Genomic DNA, 21,263 nt, shown 5'->3' with positions numbered 1-21,263 from the left:
TCTTTTTTTAAATCAACTGGTGCTAGAAAGTTAAAAATCTTAATCCTTCCAGTACAGCTGCTGTATAATACAGAGGAAGTTCTTTTCTTTTTAAATATCTTTTCAGTCTGACCACAGTGATCTCTGCTGACACCTCTGTCTGTCTCAGGAACTGTCCAGAGCAGGAGAGGTTTGCTGAGGGATCTGCTCCTGCTCTGGATAGTTCCTGAGACAGACAGAGGTGTCAGCAGAGATCACTGTGGTCAGACTGAAAATACATTTAAAAAGAAAAAGAACTTCCTCTGGAGCATACAACAGCTGATAAGTACTGGAAGAATTAATATTTTTAAATCAAAGTAAATTAACAAATCTGTTTAACGTTCTGGCACCAGTTGATTTAGAGAACAATTGTTTTTCACCGGAGTTCCCGTTTAAGAACAAAAGAAAGAACACCTAGGGCAGTGGTCTTCAACCTGCGAACCTCCAGATGTTTCAAAACTACAACTCCCAGCATGCCCGGACAGCCGTTGGCTGTCCGGGCATGCTGGGAGTTGTAGTTTTGCAACATCTGGAGGTCCGCTGGTTGAAGACCACTGACCTAGTGAATTCCAATCCTGGTGACACATGTGGGACACCTTATTTCGTCTTATCGAAGACCAGTGGTTTTCAAACTGTGGCCCTCCAGAAGCTGCAAAACTACAGTAGTTTTGTAATATCTGGAGGGCCAGTTTCTTGTCTCCTTCAGTTACAGTTGTCAGTCTGTGGCACCCCTGCCGCCCCAATCATGAGGACTTATGTTTTTTGGGAACAGGAGGGGTGTAACTCACCATCTTTCCCTATAAAATAGGATATTAATGAGTTTTTCGGATTAGGATCCTGTCTTTTGACGTTACCACCTGAGGATTACCCGCTGAGTCAATCTATAAAGCCGGAGCTCGTAAAACAGTATTAGATTCTGGATTTCTGCATAAGAAGTTTATGTAGGGACGGTCACAGTGAGTTGTCACCAACTGAATCCGCTACGGAGACAACATTGTATTTCTAATAATTCTAGGAACAGAATGTAACGCAAAGCTACAATGTCCGCTGGGCCAAGGAGGGGTTGTTGATTTATGAAGTGCGACTTTTAAATAAGGCTAAATTCACACTGTCGCTCCATTCAAGAACCGTTGTGTTTTTTGTTTTTCGCTAAATGGCCACAAAAACGGGTTGGAGCACGGAGTCTGCTGGGTCTCGACGGAAATCACTGACTTGAATGCACAATTCTTTTTTCTCCGCTAAACTTCCGTCATTCCAACGCACTTGCCAACAGAGCTCAACGGCTCAACGGGGGGGAGGGAGGCTGTGGAGGTACCATCGCATCGTGTGTCTATTTAGTATATTTGGCATATAAACACTTAAAGGGGTACTCCGCCCCTAGACATTTTATCCCTTATCCAAAGCATAAGGGATAATATATTTGATCATGGGGGTCCCGCTGCTGGGGACCCCTGCGATCTCCTTGCTGCACCCGGCGTTCGTTGAGAGCGTCGGGTACAACGCTGGAGGCTCGTGACGTCACGGCCATGTTCCAAGAAATGCAATTCTACGGGAGGGGGTGTGACGACTGTCACGCCCCCTCCCATAGACTTGCATTGAGGGGGCATGGCAGTAACGTCACGGAGCAGGGCGTGACTGTGATGTCACGAGTCTCCGCATTGGCAGTCATCCAGCACGGAGTGAATTTTGCTCCGTGCACCGGATGTCTTGGGTGCCGCAGCCGAGATCGTGGGTGTCCCCAGCAGCGGGACCCCCATGATCAGACATCTTATCCCCTATCCTTTGGATAGGGGAAAATAAGTCTAGGGGCAGAGTACCCCTTTAAGGCTAGGTTCACATCAGCGTTGTGCTCTGACCCTTTCGGGGTTATATAAATTTTTTTCATATCGCAGGAGTTGAGTGGAGAAGAAATCACGGCTTGCAGTATATATATTTTCCCCACTCAAGTCCCATAGTTTCAACAGACATAAATTCGGCCAGTGGAGTACCCCTAACCGGAGGTCATTGCTGGTGTAAACACACCCTTAGCACCACAGAAACAAAAAAATAAAAACTGCGGGAAACACCACATTTCTCCCCACTGGTCCTTTAAGGAAACTAGAGTGATTTCTCCATCTCGTCTGTTTCCTTTCCAAGCAGAACGAGACTTTCAGGGTGTAGTTGGGTTGAACTAGACGAGTCAATGCTAGAATTGGCTTGGAGTTTTTATTTCATTCCCTCCACCCTAAATATAACGAGTAATCGGCCACTGCCTATTTCCTTGACTAGCCCTATAGATGTTTCCTACCTGTGGCAGGTCCTTAGGGTTATGGAACCAGCAATATAGCAAAGTGTCAGCTGATTCAATCTTAGGGTGGGTTCACACTGTGTTAAACGCTTGCAATTAAAAAGACATATACGGTAAATACATTATAAAACAGACTGCAAAATAAAACATTTTTTTTTGCTGTAAACAATAGTTTAGTTTAAGCAAAACTGACAGGCTGTTCACCCGTACTAAACCCATTATACGGAGTTATAGTGCGGGTGACCAACATTACAATGAGGGGGTCATTAAAGGGGTACTCCGCTGCTCAGCATTTGGTGCAAACTGTTCTGAATGCTGGAGTCTGCGCCGGGAGCTCGTGACCCCATAGACATTGCATTGCATTGAGGGGGTGGGCGTGACATCATGGGGGGGGGGGCTGTGATGTCACGAGCTCCCGGCGCCGACTTCAGCGTTCAGAACCGTTTGTTCCAAACGCTGAGCAGCGGAGTACCCCTTTAAAGTGAATTGATGAAGTATGGGCAGAGTTATATGTCTATTTTTCTAGCTCTGCGCAATGGAGGAGGGGAGTCGACTCGCCGCGCTCCCCTGCGCAATATTCCCTGCTCTGAGTGTCGAGGCGCGACAGGCTCTCACGTCCTAGCGATGTGAGAGTAAATACTTTTGCATACTCATTACTGGGGCGGGCAAAGCGGGATATATTGGAGGCGGCAGGGGAGCACCACAAGCCGGCTCCCCGCCTCCATTGTGCATAGCCGTGCAATGCAGCTAGAATAAAGCGACTTTACTCTGCTGATCAAGTCAAGTAAGTGATCCCTCTTTTTAATGCTGTTCACCCTCACTATAACCCAGTATGTTGGGTTTAATGCGGGTGAAGGGCCTGTCAGTTTTGTTTTAACAATATTTTTCTATACAACAAAATTGAACCTGCTGTAACACAGTGTGAACCCAGCCTTTTACAATGCAGTACTAATTTTCTGCACAGCAGCATGATCCTGGGAAGAATGCGGCATCCTTGCTCACTGTCCTATCTCAGACTTTGTGCGGTTGATGCCAGGAAGCGGTCGGCAGAGGACAAACTGCAGTTTCATTAAGCTGTTTCATAGATACTGAATGTAGAAACTTCTCTGGAATTGTCCCGTCTCCCACAGATCAGAGCACCGACCACTGTGACTGTGATGCTGAAAAGAGGGAGACTCCTTGAAGGGGGTAGGGACAATGTGTACTGATGAGAGCAACTAAAGTGATATATATGTGACACATGGCATACAGCAGGGGTCTCAAACTGGTGGCCCTCCAGATGTTGCAAAACCAACAGCTGTCTAGGCATGCTGGGAGTTGAAGTTTTGGAACATCTGGAGGGCCACCAGTATGAGACCCCTGGCATACAGTGTTAAGAAAGAACAAGAATGCCAAGTTTTACAGTATTTTCTAAGTGTTTTTAACAAACGGACTCAGATTTGAATTGAAAGAGCATTTCAATTCTGTAAGTTTACCTTACAAAACCACAAGATGATATTGGTAAATTACCTAAAATTTGTCCAGTTTACCTAAGATTGTCCAGTTTCAAAAAGCAAACTTATTAGGCAACAAAGCAGCCAAATTTGCAATATAATTTGTGTACAGTGACCCCCCCCCCCCCCCCGACCTATGATGGCCCCGACATACGATCATTTCAACATACGATGGTTTTGTATGTTGGGGCCATCGCATAAACGGCTATCCGGCAGCGCAGACTGCTTCATCTGCCACCGGATAGCCGTTTACGATGCCCCGTGTGGTCCGCTGACGATCACTTACCTGTCCTCGGGGCTCCGGCGCGTCCTCTTCGGGATCCCCTGCATCGTCAGCGCTCTCCATCGTCATCATCATGTCGCTAGCGACCTGAGAGCGAGGATGCCGGGGAAGCAGAGGCCTTGCCGGAGCATCAGGGAAACGCCGGGGACGCGGCAACAGCGATGGAAAGCGACATCCAGGGCAGCGGTGATGGTCTGGAGCGGCGGGGACACGTGAGTATAACCTCCAATACCAGTGGTCTTCAACCTGCTGACCTCCAGATGTTGCAAAACTACAACTCCCAGCATGCCCGGACAGCCGTTGGCTGTCCGGGCATGCTGGGTGTTGTAGTTTTGCAACATCTGGAGGTCCGCAGGTTGTAGACCACAGTCCTATACTTTACATTGCACGGATCCCTCAACATACGATGGTTCATTTGGAACAGATTACCATCGTATGTTGAGGGATCACTATACTAAAAGGGATTGTCCAGGATTAGAAAAACTGAGCTGATTTCATCCAAAAACAGCGCCATGTCTGTGTTCAGGTTGTGTGTGGCATTGCAGCTCAGTTTTATTGAAGTGAATGAAACCAAGTTGTATTAACACACACAACCTGGGGACAAACATGGTGCTGTTTTTAGAAGAAATTAGCTCAGTTTTCCTATTCCTAAATTACCCCTTTATTTCCTTTTTTCCCCATATCATGCACACTCATCATCACTAGTTGTAAAGAACTATTCATTTTACTCAAGCACAGCTCCATTCCACAGGCATTCCTGTAACCGGGTCATGTGATCACCAGTCTTACCTGCAGAAAATCACAATGCTTAAAGGGTTACTCCACTGCTAAGTGTTTGGAACAAACTGTTCCGAACGCTGGAGCCGGCGCAGTCATAGCCCCATCCACATAGGACTTGCATTGAGGGGGCGGGGCGTGACATCATGAGGGGACGGGGCTATGACGTTACGAGCTCCCGGCGCCAGCACCAGCGTTTGGAACAGTGTGTTCCAAAATTTGAGCAGCGGCATACCCCTTTAATGTTTCAGAGGAAGTAGTCTGTCCTGGGCCAGCTAGCTTCCTGCAAACTACAGGTTGACCATATTGCCAGAGTCTCCTGCTAGCGCCCAGACCCATCCCCAATGGGATCTGTATACTGCTGCTGCAATCTGAATAGTATCAGGATATACAGTATAGTAATACACAACCTCTGAGGCGGTGCTCACGCAGTTTGTTTTGATGTGATAGTTTTAAAACTGCAGTTAAATACTATTTTACTTTGTGATTATAGATCAAATTGCTTTCTCCTCATCCCAATATTACTCTCTAAATAAGAAACAAAACAAAAAGTACCATACTAGGTTTTAACTAGGGATCGACCGATATTGATTTTTTTAGGGCCGATACCGATAATCTGTGACCTTTCAGGCCGATAACCGTTAATTTATACAGATATTCCAGTATAATTTACCGGCTATTTACCGATAATATAGGCCAAACCGATAATTGGTCGATCCCTAGTTTTAACCCCTTAAGGACCACAGGCTTTTTTCCGTTTTTTGCACTTTTCCTCATCACCTTCTAAAAATCATAACGCTTTCAATTTTGCCCCTACAGACTCATACGATGGCTTATTTTTTGCACCACCAATTGTACTTTGTAGTGAAGTTTTTTTTTATGGCATAAAAAGTTACCAAAAATAAGCTATCTTGGACTTTGGAATGTATTTGCACGTATGCCATTAACAATATTTTTATAGTTCAGACATTTATGCACGCGCCGATACTACATATGTTTTTGTTTTTTGAATGGGAAAAGGGGGGTGATTCAAACTTTTATTGGGGAAGGGGTTAAATAATTTTTTCCCCACTTTTTTTGCAATGTTCTAGCCCCCATAGGTGGCTATAACATGCAATACACTGATATCTCACACTGATCAATGCTATGCCATAGCATAGCATTGATCAGTGTTATCACCACTTGACTGCTCCTGCCTGGACCTCCGGCACGGAGCAGTAATTTGGCGACCGGACGCTGAGGAGGCAGATAAGAGACCCTTCTCGTGCGTCCTAGCTGGCCCCGATCAGCCCGACTGAGCTGCCAGGAGGGCATTTTTGTAACTTTAGACACGGCCATCGACTTTGATCGCTGTGTCTAAAGGGTTAATAGCGTGCATCACCCCGATCGGTGACGCCTGCTATTAGCCACAGGTCCCGGCTGTTGCTAAAGGCCAGGCCCGACCCGCTAAGACGCTGGGTCACGGCGTGACCCCGCATTATAGAAAGGGAGCCGACGCAGGGCATACAGGTACGCCCTGTGTCCTTAAGGAGTTAAATAAGAAAACACATTAAAACTGTATATATGATATGAAATGACACCAACCAACTTTAGAGTCTCAGCTGCTGGAGTCTAGTCAAATTATTCAATCACAGGCTTTACCCCCCCTCTCTGCAAAATGAGGGGATTTACAGGTAATTGGGTAATCAGGATATCATTTCTGTGATTATGGGGGAGATTTATCAAAACCTGTGCAAAGGAAAAGTTCAACAATTGCCAATAGCAACAAATCAGATCGCTTTTTTTTTTCAGAAGCCATTTTTTTGCTATGGGCAACTGGTCAACTTGTCCTCTGCACAAGCACTCAGCAAAGGCATACATAAGATACTTCACACTACTCTGTAATAATAGCCTATGCTGCAATATAAAAGGAAAAATAGGTGATTAGTGTAGGATTGGTGGGTGGAATCAGACTACTAGGACAACCATTGATCACAACAACAGTGTTCCCATGTCCTCCAAGTAAGGGGGCATTCACACTACATTTTGAGCTTATGGGAACCGGATCTGGCTGGGAGAGAAGTGAAAACCAAGCGCTCCCATATCCCAGCCTGGCCCGTATCTCATCCATTTCAAACAGTGTAGGAAGCAGTAAAAAAAAAAAAAAAAGAGAGAAGGGTTGGGGCGCTCTCTCGTATGTGATGGGGGCGTAGTAGGATTGTAGGAAACCACTGCACTCTAGGTCATGTGATGTCCCGCTGAGGTTATCAACAGTGACAGCACCTCACCTGGGGAGTGTGAAGTGGAAGGTAGTAGCTTCAGTTGTGCTGCTCGAGACCCCCTGTCCGTATCCGCGGAAGGATACGGAGATGATTCCAGCCAGGGATATGGGATACCTTTGGACCCTGTTGGACATATATATTTTTTGAATATTTTTTGACTACTTTTCCCTATGAAATCTATGTAACTATGTTCTCCTGCATGTTTATTTCCATGTGCATACACCTGCATATTGTGTACTGACTGCACACCGGACCAATTCTTAATGCCCTCACTTTCATGTGTGAGAAGCAGGGGGCGGGTCCCATTCTTCTCCTCAGGTGATAACCACTCCCCCTCCTCCCTCACTCTCCTCAGTCACTGGTCTGGGGAGTGAGCATCTGTAACCCTTTCCTTTCTGGTTTTATGCTATACATACACACTGTGTTTACAGCTTTTGCAAAACTACAGCTCCCAGCATGCCCACCCATCCTTGGAGTTGTAGTTTTGCAACAGCTGGAGGCATAAGATTGGTAAAACTCAGATTTACAGCAGTGTTGCTGAAGACTGTGTTCCTCCTACTGTTGCAAAACTACAACTTCCAGCATGCCCACACATCATTTGGCTGTGCAGGCATGCTGGGAGCTGTAGTTTTGCAACAGCTGGAGGCATATGATTGTAGTCCCCCTGTATTAGATACACACACATTGACTTCATTTATTCATACACATGCACATTACCTAGACAAGACAGATTTACACACATACATATATATCCACACACACATAAATACATGCAGGGACACTTACTTTTTAAACTAAAAATCCTCCATTCAGTCCCCATCTTCAGTCACCAGCTTCTTTCATCATCTGCTCACAGGCAGCAGTGTACTCCCGCCCCTCCCCCCACACGAGGAGACTGAAGTAAACACAGACAGTGAGGGAGACGATCACAGCAGCTTTAGATCTGCAGACCTGTCAATCATGAAATGTGTCCATGACGTAGGCGATGATGAGTGGACACAGCCAGGCTGGTATGTATCCCAGGAGGCAGGGGGGCAGTTTTTTGACTGGCTTTTTCAGTATGAAATACAGATTTTTTTTTTTTTTTTAAAGCAATAGCAAAACCTATTGGTTTTGCAAGCTTTACAACATATCAAAAGTTTTTATATCTGACAGTGCCCATTTAAGCTCAAAACATAGTGTGAATGCCCCCTTAGCAAGCATGCTCAACCTTCACTCAATCCCACCTTCTATGGAAGTCTCAGGGAGAAAACAAAGCTGTGGGCATGATGCCACTCAAGGGACAACTGACATCTGTTTTCATAATCAGAAGTGGTCTCAACAGTCAGACCCCCACAACCAGCTAGTAAGCCCCCCTCCCCCCGAAAAGGTGATGAAGTTAAACCTGCAATCATTAAAAAAGAAACCTCCACTATTTACTACAGAGGATAAAAATATATCCTGATAACAATCACACATGTGCTCACTTTGTTCCAAAACAGGTCGTCTGGTAACAAGGTGAGTACTGTGAAGGTTCCTCTTAAGTGAATGTAAGCCGTGATATAGAAAACAGAATTAATATACAAAGTATATTTAGAGATTTGTATAACTTACTCGCTGAAACCAAAATAATTCCCTACATTTTTTTGTGCCTATGCTTAGTACTGCAGATTTCCAAAGCTGATTCCTATTCATATAAGTGAGACAAGAGCCGCAGTACCAAATACAGCCACTACAAAAAGCATGGCACTGTGCCTGGTAAACAATAAGGCAGTGATCCCGACCAGGGTACAAAAGGCTGTCTGGGAATGCTAGTAGTTTTGAAACAGCTGGAGGCACCCTGGTTGGGACACTGCAATAAAGTAACATGGCACTCACTAGAGTCCCTTAAGTCAGAGGCTTGGTGGGAGTCAAACCGCTAAAGATTGAATTTTCACCATCAATATCAAGATTTTAAAAAATTAACCTATTATAAAAAAAAAACTAATATATGTTAAACTTTTTTTTATTGACTTGCAGGGTATACTTCTAATGTACGCTGTATTAGTCGGCTATCCTACTTACTTTCACAAGTGTTCAGATATATGTAGACATCTATGTGAGAAACACCAAGAAATAAGCGCATAACGATCCCAATGAATGTTAATACAATATGTTATTAAACAAATAACTCCAAATGACATACATTTAAAAGCATATAAAAATATGACAAAGTGATGAAGTAGTAGCAAAGGTGCTGGAGGAACCGACTAGCAAGTGGAGACTACGCACTTAGCCTACAGCCTAGTAAAAAATATAATCAATATGCATCATAATAGCTATAGGGACCATAGTGATTGCAGTGCATTAGATATAGGTAAGGTTACACAGTGCATAAAGTAGATTATATATATACACATGTGTAAAACAGCTTTTGCCCACGGCTTCGCTCGCGTTAAATTTGGGGTAACATAGATCAACTTTTTACGATCCTATAGTAATGAGGCCGCTCTGGGTAAAGTCTACGGACATCCAAACAACCCGAATTCTAACAAACATTACATCTGCTGTTCACTGGAATTGAAGATCGACATCCTTTGAGGACTTCCTCAGAGTCTGCTCGCAAATACTGTCCGGGTGCATGTCGCATTTGTAATGAGGTGGCCTTCCTTCTTGCGCTGCTTATATACTGTCCGGGTGCATGTCGCATTTATAATGAGGTGGCCTTCCTGCTTGCGCTGCTTATATACTTTCCGGGTTCGTGTCGCATTTATGATGAGGTGGCCTTCCGTCTTGCGCTGCTTATATACTGTCCGGGTTCATGTCGCATTTATAATGAGGTGGCCTTCCTGCTTGCGCTGCTTATATACTTTCCGGGTTCGTGTCGCATTTATAATGAGGTGGCCTTCCTTCTTGCGCTGCTTATATACTGTCCGGGTGCATGTCGCATTTATGATGAGGTGGCCTTCCTTCTTGCGCTGCTTATATACTTTCCGGGTTCGTGTCGCATTTATAATGAGGTGGCCTTCCGTCTTGCGCTGCTTATATACTGTCCGGGTGCATGTCGCATTTATAATGAGGTGGCCTTCCTTCTTGCGCTGCTTATATACTGTCCGGGTGCATGTCGCATTTATGATGAGGTGGCCTTCCTTCTTGCGCTGCTTATATACTGTCCGGGTTCATGTCGCATTTATAATGAGGTGGCCGTCCTTCTTGCGCTGCTTATATACTTTCCGGGTTTGTGTCGCATTTATAATGAGGTGGCCCGCCTTCTTGCGCTGCTTATATACTGTCCGGGTGCATGTCGCATTTATGATGAGTTGGCCTTCCTTCTTGCGCTGCTTATATACTGTCCGGGTGCATGTCGCATTTATGATGAGGTGGCCTTCCGTCTTGCGCTGCTTATATACTGTCCGGATGCATGTCGCATTTATGATGAGGAGGCCTTCCTTCTTGCGCTGCTTATATACTGTCCGGGTGCATGTCGCATTTATGATGAGGTGGCCCGCCTTCTTGCGCTGCTTATATACTGTCCGGGTGCAGAACGTGCAAATTTTTTCATGTTTTGATAAATTTTTTAGAGGATTATTATTATGTAAATCCAGATACAGACAGAAGTTTTTATTTAAGAGTAACGGTGCAAATTTTCTAAATCAAAAAAATCAACCTAATCTTAATTCATACAAACTTTGAACCAGCGTTTCAGGGGTGGAATTTTAGATAATGTTAAAACACGTGTTTCTTTATCTCTAACTGTTAGCCTAAAAACAAAGTTTCAGGCCTCTAGCTTCAAAAATTACGACTTCCATACAAACTTTCAACCCTCTTAAGGGTTAAATTTCGAAAAATGCTTTATTTTATTCCTCGTCTACGTCTTAAAAACAACACATGTGAAAAAATTCAGCTTTCTAGGTCCAAGGATTTGGGGTGTGTGTGTGTGTGTATCACAGATGGGTAAGACACAGGATGCCAGTGTAAAAAGAAATGCAAAAACAGAACACAACATCATTACCACAATGGAGAGGAATAAACGTGCGAGCCTCCACCACCCAACTTTCGCTCAAGGATGAAGCCTTGAGCGAAACGTTGGGTGGTGGAGGCTCGCACGTTTATTCCTCTCCATTGTGGTAATGATGTTGTGTCAGGTTTTTGCATTTTTTTTTACACGTCTGAGATATTATATATATATATATATATATATATATATATATATATATATATATATATATATATATTATACACACACACACACTTTATGCACTGTGTAACCTTACCTATATCTAATGCACTGCAATCACTATGGTCCCTATAGTTAATATGATGCATATTGATTATATTTTTTACTAGGCTGTAGGCTAAGTGCGTAGTCTCCACTTGCTAGTCGGTTCCTCCAGCACCTTTCCTACTACTTCATCACTTTGTCATATTTTTATATGCTTTTAAATGTATGTCATTTGGAGTTATTTGTTTAATAACGTATTGTATTAACATTCATTGGGATTGTTATGTGCTTATTTCTTGGTGTTTCTCACATTGATGTTTATAGTGTAGATCTGCTACACCTTTGGGACTTGTGCTCCAAGTATTGATCATATGTAGACATATGTCACCTCCTTTGGGAAGTGCCATGATTACCTAACACTGCAGCCTAGGCAGTATAGAAAACCACAGGTACCACACTAATAGAGGCAACGGAGTGTGTAATGCTAATAAGGTTATGGACTTAATACTGCCTAAATAAAATTAAAAAAATGTAATCCTCTTGAACACCCTCCACACCCATATGCAAATAATAAATATACAGGTGAAACTCGAAAAATTAGAATATCATGCAAAAGTTCATGTATTTCAGTAATGCAATTCTATTCTAATTTTTCGAGTTTCATCTGTTGACTTAGTAGAGGGAAGTCCTCTGCTTGTTACCCCCACCCCCAAAACAGAAAGCCACTCTGTAAGAGCAGCTTCCAAACTAGTAAGCACAATCATTAGGAGTTCTACATGGAACATTGATTTGAATGGAGCTGCTGCAGGGGTAAAGGGTTGAAATTCTCCAAACATTGTTGCTCAGTACCCTCTAACTGCAATGGACACAATGCAGCAAGGGGTCATTAAAGGGGTACTCCGCCCCTAGACATCTTATCCCCTATCGAAAGGATAGGGGATAAGATGTCAGATGGCAGGGGTCCCGCCGCTGGGGACCCCCGGGATCTCGGCTGCAGCACCCACCTGTTGCGGCTTCCGGCAGCGCTGGAGGCTCTCATCCTAACGCCTCACGACCACGGTGACGTGAGATCGTGACGCCATGACTCCGCCCCCCGTGTGACGTCACACCCCGCCCCCTCAATGCAAGTCTATGGGAGGGGGCGTGATGTCACATGGGGGCGGATTCATGATGTCACGATCAGGGCTGTGGAGTCGGAGTCGAGGAGTCTGAGTGGGACGAAATTTTGGGTACCTGGAGTCAGGGTCGGCAAACAATGCACCGACTCCTAATAAATTTAGATTGGAATAAAAAAATTTAAAAAAAGCAAGTTTAAATGTCCCAATTCACAGAAAGTTATAATTAATGACTTCTCTACTTTAAGAATAAAGACCAATGCATGCAGTGCCTCACGTAACCGCAAAACGAACATGTTAAGTGACCGTGAAGAAGCATGCTTTTCATGTGCTTTACTATATGGCACACAACGCACAATTTGGAGCGGCAATACTTATACTTTCCATAGTGTTGTGTTCTGCTGTTACAGGGAACCCATGGGTAACCTAGCCTCTCACTGATAAGGGATTAAAGGGGTAGTCCAGTGGTGAAAAACTTATCCCCTATCCTAAGGATAGGGGATAAGTTTGAGATCGCGGGGGGTCCGACCGCTGGGGCCCCCTGCGATCTCTCTGTACGGGGCCCCGGCTCTCCGCCGAGATAGCGGGTGTCGACCCCCGCACGAGGCGGCGGCCGACACGCCCCCTCAATACATCTCTATGGCAGAGCCGGAGATTGCCGAAGGCAGCGCTTCGGCTCTGCCATAGAGTTGTATTGAGGGGGCGTGTCGGCCGCCGCCTCGTGCGGAGGTCGACACGCCCCCTTCCCGCGGGCTGTCGGGGCTCCGTACAGGAGATCGCAGGGGGCCCCAGGGGTCGGACCCCCCGCGATCTGCAACTTATCCCCTATCCTTAGGATAGGGGATAAGTTGCTCACCACTGAATCACCACTGGACTACTCCTTTAAGGAAATATGATTTTTGCAGGACTAGAGACACTTGTATAAGTGAAGGGAATGGAGGGTCAATAGTTCAAGACTGAAGCTGTAAACCATTGGAAAAACTGCTGCCATTCAGCTAAGGCTATAAAAACTTGTAATCTCGATTGTTAGCTTAAAGGGGTACTCCGCACCTAGACATCTTATCCTCTATCCAAAGGATAGGGGATAAGATGTCAGATCGCCAGGGTCCCGCTGCTGGGGACCCCCGGGATTGCCGCTGCGGCACCGCGCTATCATTACTGCACAGAGCGAGTTTGCTCTGTGCGCAATGACGGGCGATACAGGGGTTGGAGCACCGTTACGTCATGGCTCTGCCCCTCGTGATGTCACGGCCAGACCCCTCAATACAAGTCTATGGGAGGGGGCGTGGCGGTCTTCACACCCCCTGCCATAGACTTGCATTAAGGGGGCGGGCCGTGATGTCACGAGGGGCGGAGCTATGACATTACGCTGCTCCGTCCACTGTATCGCTCTGTATCCGTCCCCTGAACTCGCTCTGTGTAGTAATGAAAGCGCGGTGCCGCAGCGCCGATCCCGGGGGTCGCCAGCAGTGGGACCCCGGGGATAAGATGTCTAGGGGAGGAGTACCCCTTTAAACTTTAAACATGACTATGGGATTCTACTAAGGAAATCATGTTTTATAATAAATGCCCCTTCCTTGATCCTTCCACTGCCCTATCTTCAGCAGCACACAAACTGTTCAATACAGTAGACTGTTGGCTTCCCAGCCAGTAGTCCTGTGGTAATGACAGGTATGTTACCTTTCTTTCCTTCAAGGAATGTATAAAATACATTCGCATATTAATACAGAGGAGTCGGAGCAGGGGAGTCGGAAGTACAGAAAACTCCGGAGTCGGAACATTTATCTACAGACTCCACAGCCCTGGTCACGATCTCACGTCACCGTGGTCGGGAGCCGAAGCCTCCATTGTTTCCAGAAGCCGCAACAGGTGGATGCTACAGCAGCAGAGATCCTGGGGGTCCCCAGCGGCTGTACCCCCGCAATCAGACATCTTATCCCCTATCCAATCGATAGGGGATAAGATGTCTAGGGGCTGAGTACCCCTTTAAGAAAAAAACCCAGAGCTGTTTCCAGCAATAAAAAAAATAAACTATTTACATATCATATTGGCTTATGTTCCCATTGATTTTCTTGCTAATCTGTACTGATAGGCGCAGGATCTGTGCAGAATCAGTCTCCTTCCTCCTCTGGCAGCTCACAATAAAAAGCTCCCTACAGGAGGAGTCTCCTCAGATACACTGCCATGACACTGCAAAGGCTCTGCTTCTTCCCTAACAAGCAGTAAGCTATTTCTATTGCATGCCGTGCTGTGAACAGAGACCTGGCTGTGCAGGGCGTGACTAAGCATGTGTGTCCTCCACTACTCAGCGTACTAGGTGGTTGTGCACATTGCTATATAACTATGCATACCAGGTGGTGCTATACTACATGTCATAAATGTTCACTGGATATTTTTTTTTTAATAGCATCTGAATGGCAAACATTTATTTTTCATGCTTTAGACAACTGTTGAACCCAGTGTGCCTCTAGCTGTGGCAAAACTACAACTCTCAGCATGCCCGGACAGCCGAAGGCTGTCCAGGCATGCTGGGAGTTGTAGTTTTGAAAGAGATGGAGGTACACTGGTTGGGGAATACTGATCTAGACAATGAATATGATATTCCTTAGTAAGACAACCCCTTTACAGGCCTTTCCCATTCTGGAGATTAAAGGGGTATTCCAGTCCAAAACTCTGATTATTGTCCTTCAATGGAATTGCTGTTAGCTGTCTGGGGCATTGTCATCAGAAGCTTTTAATTAAAGGGGTATTCTAGTGAAAAACAATTTTTTTTTTCCCATCAACTGGCTTCAGAAAGTTAAACAGATTTGTAAATGACTTCTATAAAAAAAAAAAATCGTAATCCTTCCAGTACTTATCAGCTGCTGAAGTGGAGTTGTTCTTTTCCGTCTTACCAGAGTGCTCTCTACTGACACCTCTGCTTGTCTCGAGAACTGTCCGAAGCATTATATTTTTGCTATGGGGATTTGCTCCTACTCTGTACAGTTCCTGAGACAGACAGAGGTGTCAGCAGAGAGCACTGTGATCAGACAGAAAGGAACAACTCAACTTCAGCAGCTGATTAGTACTGGAAGGATTAAGATTTTTTTTTTTTTTTTTTTTTATAGAAGTCGTTTACAAATCTGTTTAACTTTCTGGAGCCAGTTGATCTGAAAAAAATAATAATTTGTTTTAACTAGAATACCCCTTTAAAAGCTTCTGATGAAATGCCCCTAGACACAGCAATTCCATTGAAGGAAGATAACCAGAGTTGGGACCAGAAATGTAAGAAGCCATAAGCGCCACACTCACCTGAGCTCCTACCAGCTGCAACAAGGCAGAGTTGACCGGCAGCAACTCAATGTCTGTGTTTATGGTGGTCTGGTCGAACGGACAAGCCTTGCGGTGGAGCTTGTTCAGGCACATCTTGCAAACTGTGTGCCCACAGCCCAGGCTGATGGGTTTCCGGATGGTTTCGTCGAAGGTCTGCGTGCAGATGGGGCAGGACAGGAAGTCGGTCCATTGTGGAGCTTGTACAGGCATGTTGTCCCACTTTAAAATAGGAGCTTGCAAAAGCAAAGGGGTAAGGGAGCTTAAGCACAGATTCCACTGGAATCAAAAAACCTTTCCAAAATAAAGTTTGTCTTTCTTATATATCTTCTGTAAATACAGACAGTCAGCACATAGTGGAGTATGTGACCTGGAAAAAAAGAGAGAAAAAAGGCGATTAGATCATAAAAACGACATTGTAAAGCAGAAGATCTGAAATAATACGGATGCCAGATAAAGTATGAGGAAATGTCTATATATTATAATAGGGGGTATGGGTACTAGATGACCCCGTGGTCAGAAATTATTATCATTTTTGTAGCGCAGTGTTTCCCAACCATTGTGCCATCAGATCTTCTAAAACTACAACTCTCAGCATGCCCAGACAGCCTGAAAAGTAGCGAATGAACATTTGGCCGAAAGCTATTTAGTCACCTATAGATCACTACAGAGCCATAGAGGAACTAGAACTACAGGGGCTCAGATGTTTGTATAAACAAGTTACTTACTGGGTCATGAATGGACACGGTCAGAATCAAAAACTTTTTATATGTCATATGTGTTGGCCAAACAATAACCATTTTAACCCCTTAAGAACGGACCCATTTTATTACCTTAATGACCAGGCTTTTATTTATTTATTTTTTTTCTACACTGGGTCTCTTTAAAGGGTTACTCCGCTCCCAGCGTTCCGAACATTGAGTTCCGAAAGCTGTGTGCGGGCTTCCATGTTCACACCCACCCCCTCGTGATGTCAAGTCGTAGGCCTGACATCACGAGGGGGCGGGTGTGAACACGGAAGCCCGCACACAGCTTTCAGAACCCAATGTTCCGAACGCTGGGAGCAGAGTAACCCTTTACATGGTAATAACTTTAGAACGCTTTTTTTGAGCGGAGCGATTCTGAGAATGTTTTTACATCACATATTGTACTTTATATAAGTGGTGCATTTTTTGTTGACACATGCAGCATTTTTTGTGAAAAACTCCAAAATATTGTGAAAAACTGGAAAATTTCTGGCGTTTATTTTTTTTTATGGTGGTGTTCACTGTGTGGTAAAAGTGATGTTATATATTCTGCGGGTCGGTACGATTATGGAGACACCCATTTTTTTATATATGTGTATACATTATATATATATATATATATATATATATATATATATATATATATATATATATACACACACACACACACACACACACACACACACACACGTTTACTTTCCTTTTCTGAGCAAAATTATTTTTCTGCCATTCCTTTTCCAACAGTCGTAACTTTTTAATTTTTCGTCCGTCGCCATTGAGTGAGGGAATATTTTTTGCAGGATGAGCTGTACTATTTTGTGGTATAAATTGCGATATGCGCTACCTATTGATCTTTTCTATTCCGTTATTAGTACCACAATTAGTGAATTTATCTTTTTTTTTATTATTATTATTATTTTTTTTTTTTATGGCGTTCACCGTATGGGATAATTTACATCATAGTTTTATAGTACACGTCATCACGGACGGAGCAATACCTATTATGTATAGGATTTGTGTTTTTATGACAATATGGGGTTTTATTGGGAAAGGGGCATTTTTTAATTTGTACTGCAGCACAATATAACCTGATCTGCTCAGATACTACAGTCTGTGGCTGGATATCACAGGCTCCCGTAACTGGCAGACAGGAGGCCATCAGCTGATCTCCTGCTGCCATAGCAACCCGTGATGGTATTGCTGCGCCGCCCCTGTCAACACCATAGATGCCATGATCAGGATTGATTACGGCATCTATGGGCTTAATGCTGCAGAAACCGGCGCAATCGGGGTCCCCATACAATCCCGAACATAACCCTGTTCGGCTGAAGCAAAGGCTAGGACAAAGTCCAGGAAGTGAGGATGGGACTAGCCTGTCCTATCAGACTGCAGCATGAAAGAGAGTAGGGGGTTACAAAGCAGCCTGCAGTGACTGGATTAAGAGACCCAGCACAGCAGACTCAGGGAAGTGAATGCATGATGAGTGAGTGCGGGCTCAGTGCTTGCCTCAGACAGGAACCTTCCTGAGCAGTGGATGTCAGAAAGAGTGAGCAGCAGAACAGAGGGATTTGTGAGCCAAATACAGAAGCTAGACAAATAAAAAAAGACATGTAAAGAATCTAGTAAGCATGATCTAGTAAGTAGCATATATAAGAATTTTTTTGGGTGATATGACAGATACACTTTCTAGCCATTATCACCGGATTAAAACGTCTCATCAGATTAAGTATTAAGTATCTGACCGCTGGGACCCCCACCTATTATGAAAATGGGGGGAGCCTTGTCATTGTGAATTAAGAAGCAGTTGAGCGTGATCGACTGAGATAGCATCTTCAGCACTCCATCAGCAAGTGAATGAAGTGGCAGTGTGCATGTCTGACTGCTACTCCTTTCATTAAAAGGGGTACTCCAGGGGAAAACTTTAAACAACTGGTGCCAGAAAATTACATATTTGTAAATTACTTCTATTTACAAATCTTAACCCTTCCAGTACTTAGCTGCTGTATGCTCCAGAGGAGTTTCCTTTCTGTCTGACCACAGTGCTCTCTGCTGACACCTCTGTCCATGTCAGGAACTGTCCAGAGCAGGAGCAAATCCCCATAGCAAACCTATCCTGCTCTGGACAGTTCCTGACATGGACAGAGGTGTCAGCAGAGAGCACTGTGGTCAGACAGAAAAGAAATCCAAAAAGCAAAGAATTTCCTCCATAGTATACAGCAGCTGATAAGTACTGGAAGGATTAAGATTTTTAAATAGAAGTAATTTACACATCTGTTTAACATTCTGGCACCAGTTCATAAAAAAAAAAAAAGTACCCCTTTAATGGTCTATTCACATGTACAGTATTCTGTGCGGATTTGAAGCGCAGGATTTTCTGATGCAGATTGCAATGTAAACCCAAGGACTGAACACAGCTTCAAGTCCTGTGCATCGAATCTGCGCAGAATACTGTACGTGTGAATAGACCCTAAGGGGACAAGAACCCTGCTGGTGGTGGTCTGGAGGTGAGCTATAACCGCATACAAGCCAGTCTTACTTATAACAACCATTTGGCGGTGTAATGTGAAAGACCCCTAAAAGTCTCAGTAAAGAGATCAGAACGTAATTCAGCCGGGTATGAAAGAATCAGATGATAGCGACTGTAGGCATCCAGCTCTAGTCTTCTGTACTGATGATCCAGCTCTAGTCTTCTGTACTGATGATCCAGCTCTAGTCTTCTGTACTGATGATCCAGCTCTAGTCTTCTGCACTGATGATCCAGCTCTAGTCTTCTGCACTGATGATCCAGCTCTAGTCTTCTGTACAGATGATCCAGCTCTAGTCTTCTGTACAGATGATCCAGCTCTAGTCTTCTGTACTGATGATCCAGCTCTAGTCTTCTGTACTGATGATCCAGCTCTAGTCTTCTGTACAGATGATCCAGCTCTAGTCTTCTGTACTGATGATCCAGCTCTAGTCTTCTGTACTGATGATCCAGCTCTAGTCTTCTGCACTGATGATCCAGCTCTAGTCTTCTGTACAGATGATCCAGCTCTAGTCTTCTGTACTGATGATCCAGCTCTAGTCTTCTGTACAGATGATCCAGCTCTAGTCTTCTGTACAGATGATCCAGCTCTAGTCTTCTGTACAGATGATCCAGCTCTAGTCTTCTGTACAGATGATCCAGCTCTAGTCTTCTGTACAGATGATCCAGCTCTAGTCTTCTGTACAGATGATCCAGCTCTAGTCTTCTGTACAGATGATCCAGCTCTAGTCTTCTGTACAGATGATCCAGCTCTAGTCTTCTGTACAGATGATCCAGCTCTAGTCTTCTGTACAGATGATCCAGCTCTAGTCTTCTGTACAGATGATCCAGCTCTAGTCTTCTGTACAGATGATCCAGCTCTAGTCTTCTGTACAGATGATCCAGCTCTAGTCTTCTGTACTGATGATCCAGCTCTAGTTTTCTATACAGATGATCCAGCTCTAGTCTTCTGTACAGATGATATCGCTCCAGCTCTCAGTAGGGGAGGGTGACGGTTTTCATTAAAGTCTATACAAACTAGATGGGATTTATTGATTTTTCTTCACTTAGGAACCGGCTGAAACAGCGGCTCCAAGACTCACTGAAGTATAACTCGTATAATCCATATATTATTCCCTGTAAATGGCGTACAGACACATTCCACCCTCTTCATTGGGAGTTATTCATACCTATAGGTAAATATAACCAGGTAAAGCTAAACACCAACTAAAACCTTGTACCCAGTACCCTAAGGGTGGGTTCACACCACGATTTTCTATACAGTTTTTAGATACGGTTTAAAAAAAAAAAACAACGTATGCAACTGTACAGAAAACTGTGCCATGGACTTTCCATTCAAAACCATATGCACCATATTGTATACGGTTGTCTCCGTTTTTCACACCATACGTTTTTAACTTTTTTTTCTGGACAGAAAACCGTGGCCTACCACAGTTTTTGGTCCGGGTGAAAAACTGTATTGACCCGTATAGGTTATTTTTTTTTTTTTTAACATGGGAGTCAATGGGAACCATACAGAACTGTATGTGTGTACGGTTCCATACAGTTTTTACCATATGGTTTTTGACTTTGCACAGTTTTTTTTGCTTGGAATTTCAATCAAACAAGTTAAACTTTATTCATAATGGAGTGAAAAGTTCAAAACATATGCTTTTTTTTCTTCTTAAAAAACGGATGCAACCGGACATCACTTTTCAAACAGTATACGGTTTTCAACCGTATACAGATAGAACTTTGTACACACGTTTTGATACAGTTTAGTCAGGTCAGGTTTTGAGGAAACCTGAAAAAAAACGGTATTGCAAAAACTGTATAGTGTAGTGAATGATTTTCCGTTCACAAATTCACACTTCGGAATTTGTGAAGCGAAATTTGTGAACGGAAAATCCGCTTGGAAATTTCCGCCTGAAGAAAGGGATTGCTCTTTCTTCAGGTGGAAATCTGCGCGGAACACATTGCAGTCTATTGGAGACTGCAGTGTCCGCGCGGTCCTAACGCCGACTGATTCAGTCAGCATTGGCCGCACTTGGAATCTCCGGGTGGAAATTTTCTGCCCGGAGATTCCGCAGTGTGAACCTATCCTAATACCCATTACAATATAGGAATCAGGGTAGGCAAAACATGTGGACTTGGCACATTATAAGGGTGTGTGCACACAATGGCCCTTATTTACTAAGAGTGTTGTGTAGGTTTCTTTGTGGGTTTTAATTCCCTAAAATTTATTTTCCACGGTATTTACTAAGGTTTCCCTACATTTTGCTTTTCTTTTT

At 44.1% G+C, this 21,263-nt stretch overlaps 1 protein-coding gene across 8 annotated transcripts in view; it reads right to left on the bottom strand.

The window, feature by feature from the left end:
- The window catches only part of RC3H1 (ring finger and CCCH-type domains 1), a 112,421-nt gene that overhangs the window by 54,183 nt on the left and 36,975 nt on the right, over positions 1-21,263 (bottom strand). For all 8 annotated transcript variants that reach the window (XM_056532036.1, XM_056532043.1, XM_056532042.1 and 5 more), the window contains exon 2: positions 15,706-16,093. In XM_056532036.1, the coding sequence (XP_056388011.1) occupies positions 15,706-15,936 (231 nt within the window). In that variant the 5' untranslated portion in view covers positions 15,937-16,093. The remainder of the gene's footprint in view (positions 1-15,705; positions 16,094-21,263) is intronic.

The sequence above is a fragment of the Hyla sarda genome, chromosome 7 (genome assembly GCF_029499605.1).
Source record: "Hyla sarda isolate aHylSar1 chromosome 7, aHylSar1.hap1, whole genome shotgun sequence".
NCBI classification, from domain to species: Eukaryota; Metazoa; Chordata; class Amphibia; order Anura; family Hylidae; genus Hyla; species Hyla sarda.
Note: the sequence above shows the minus strand (reverse complement) of the source record. Positions and strands in the feature narration are given on the sequence as shown.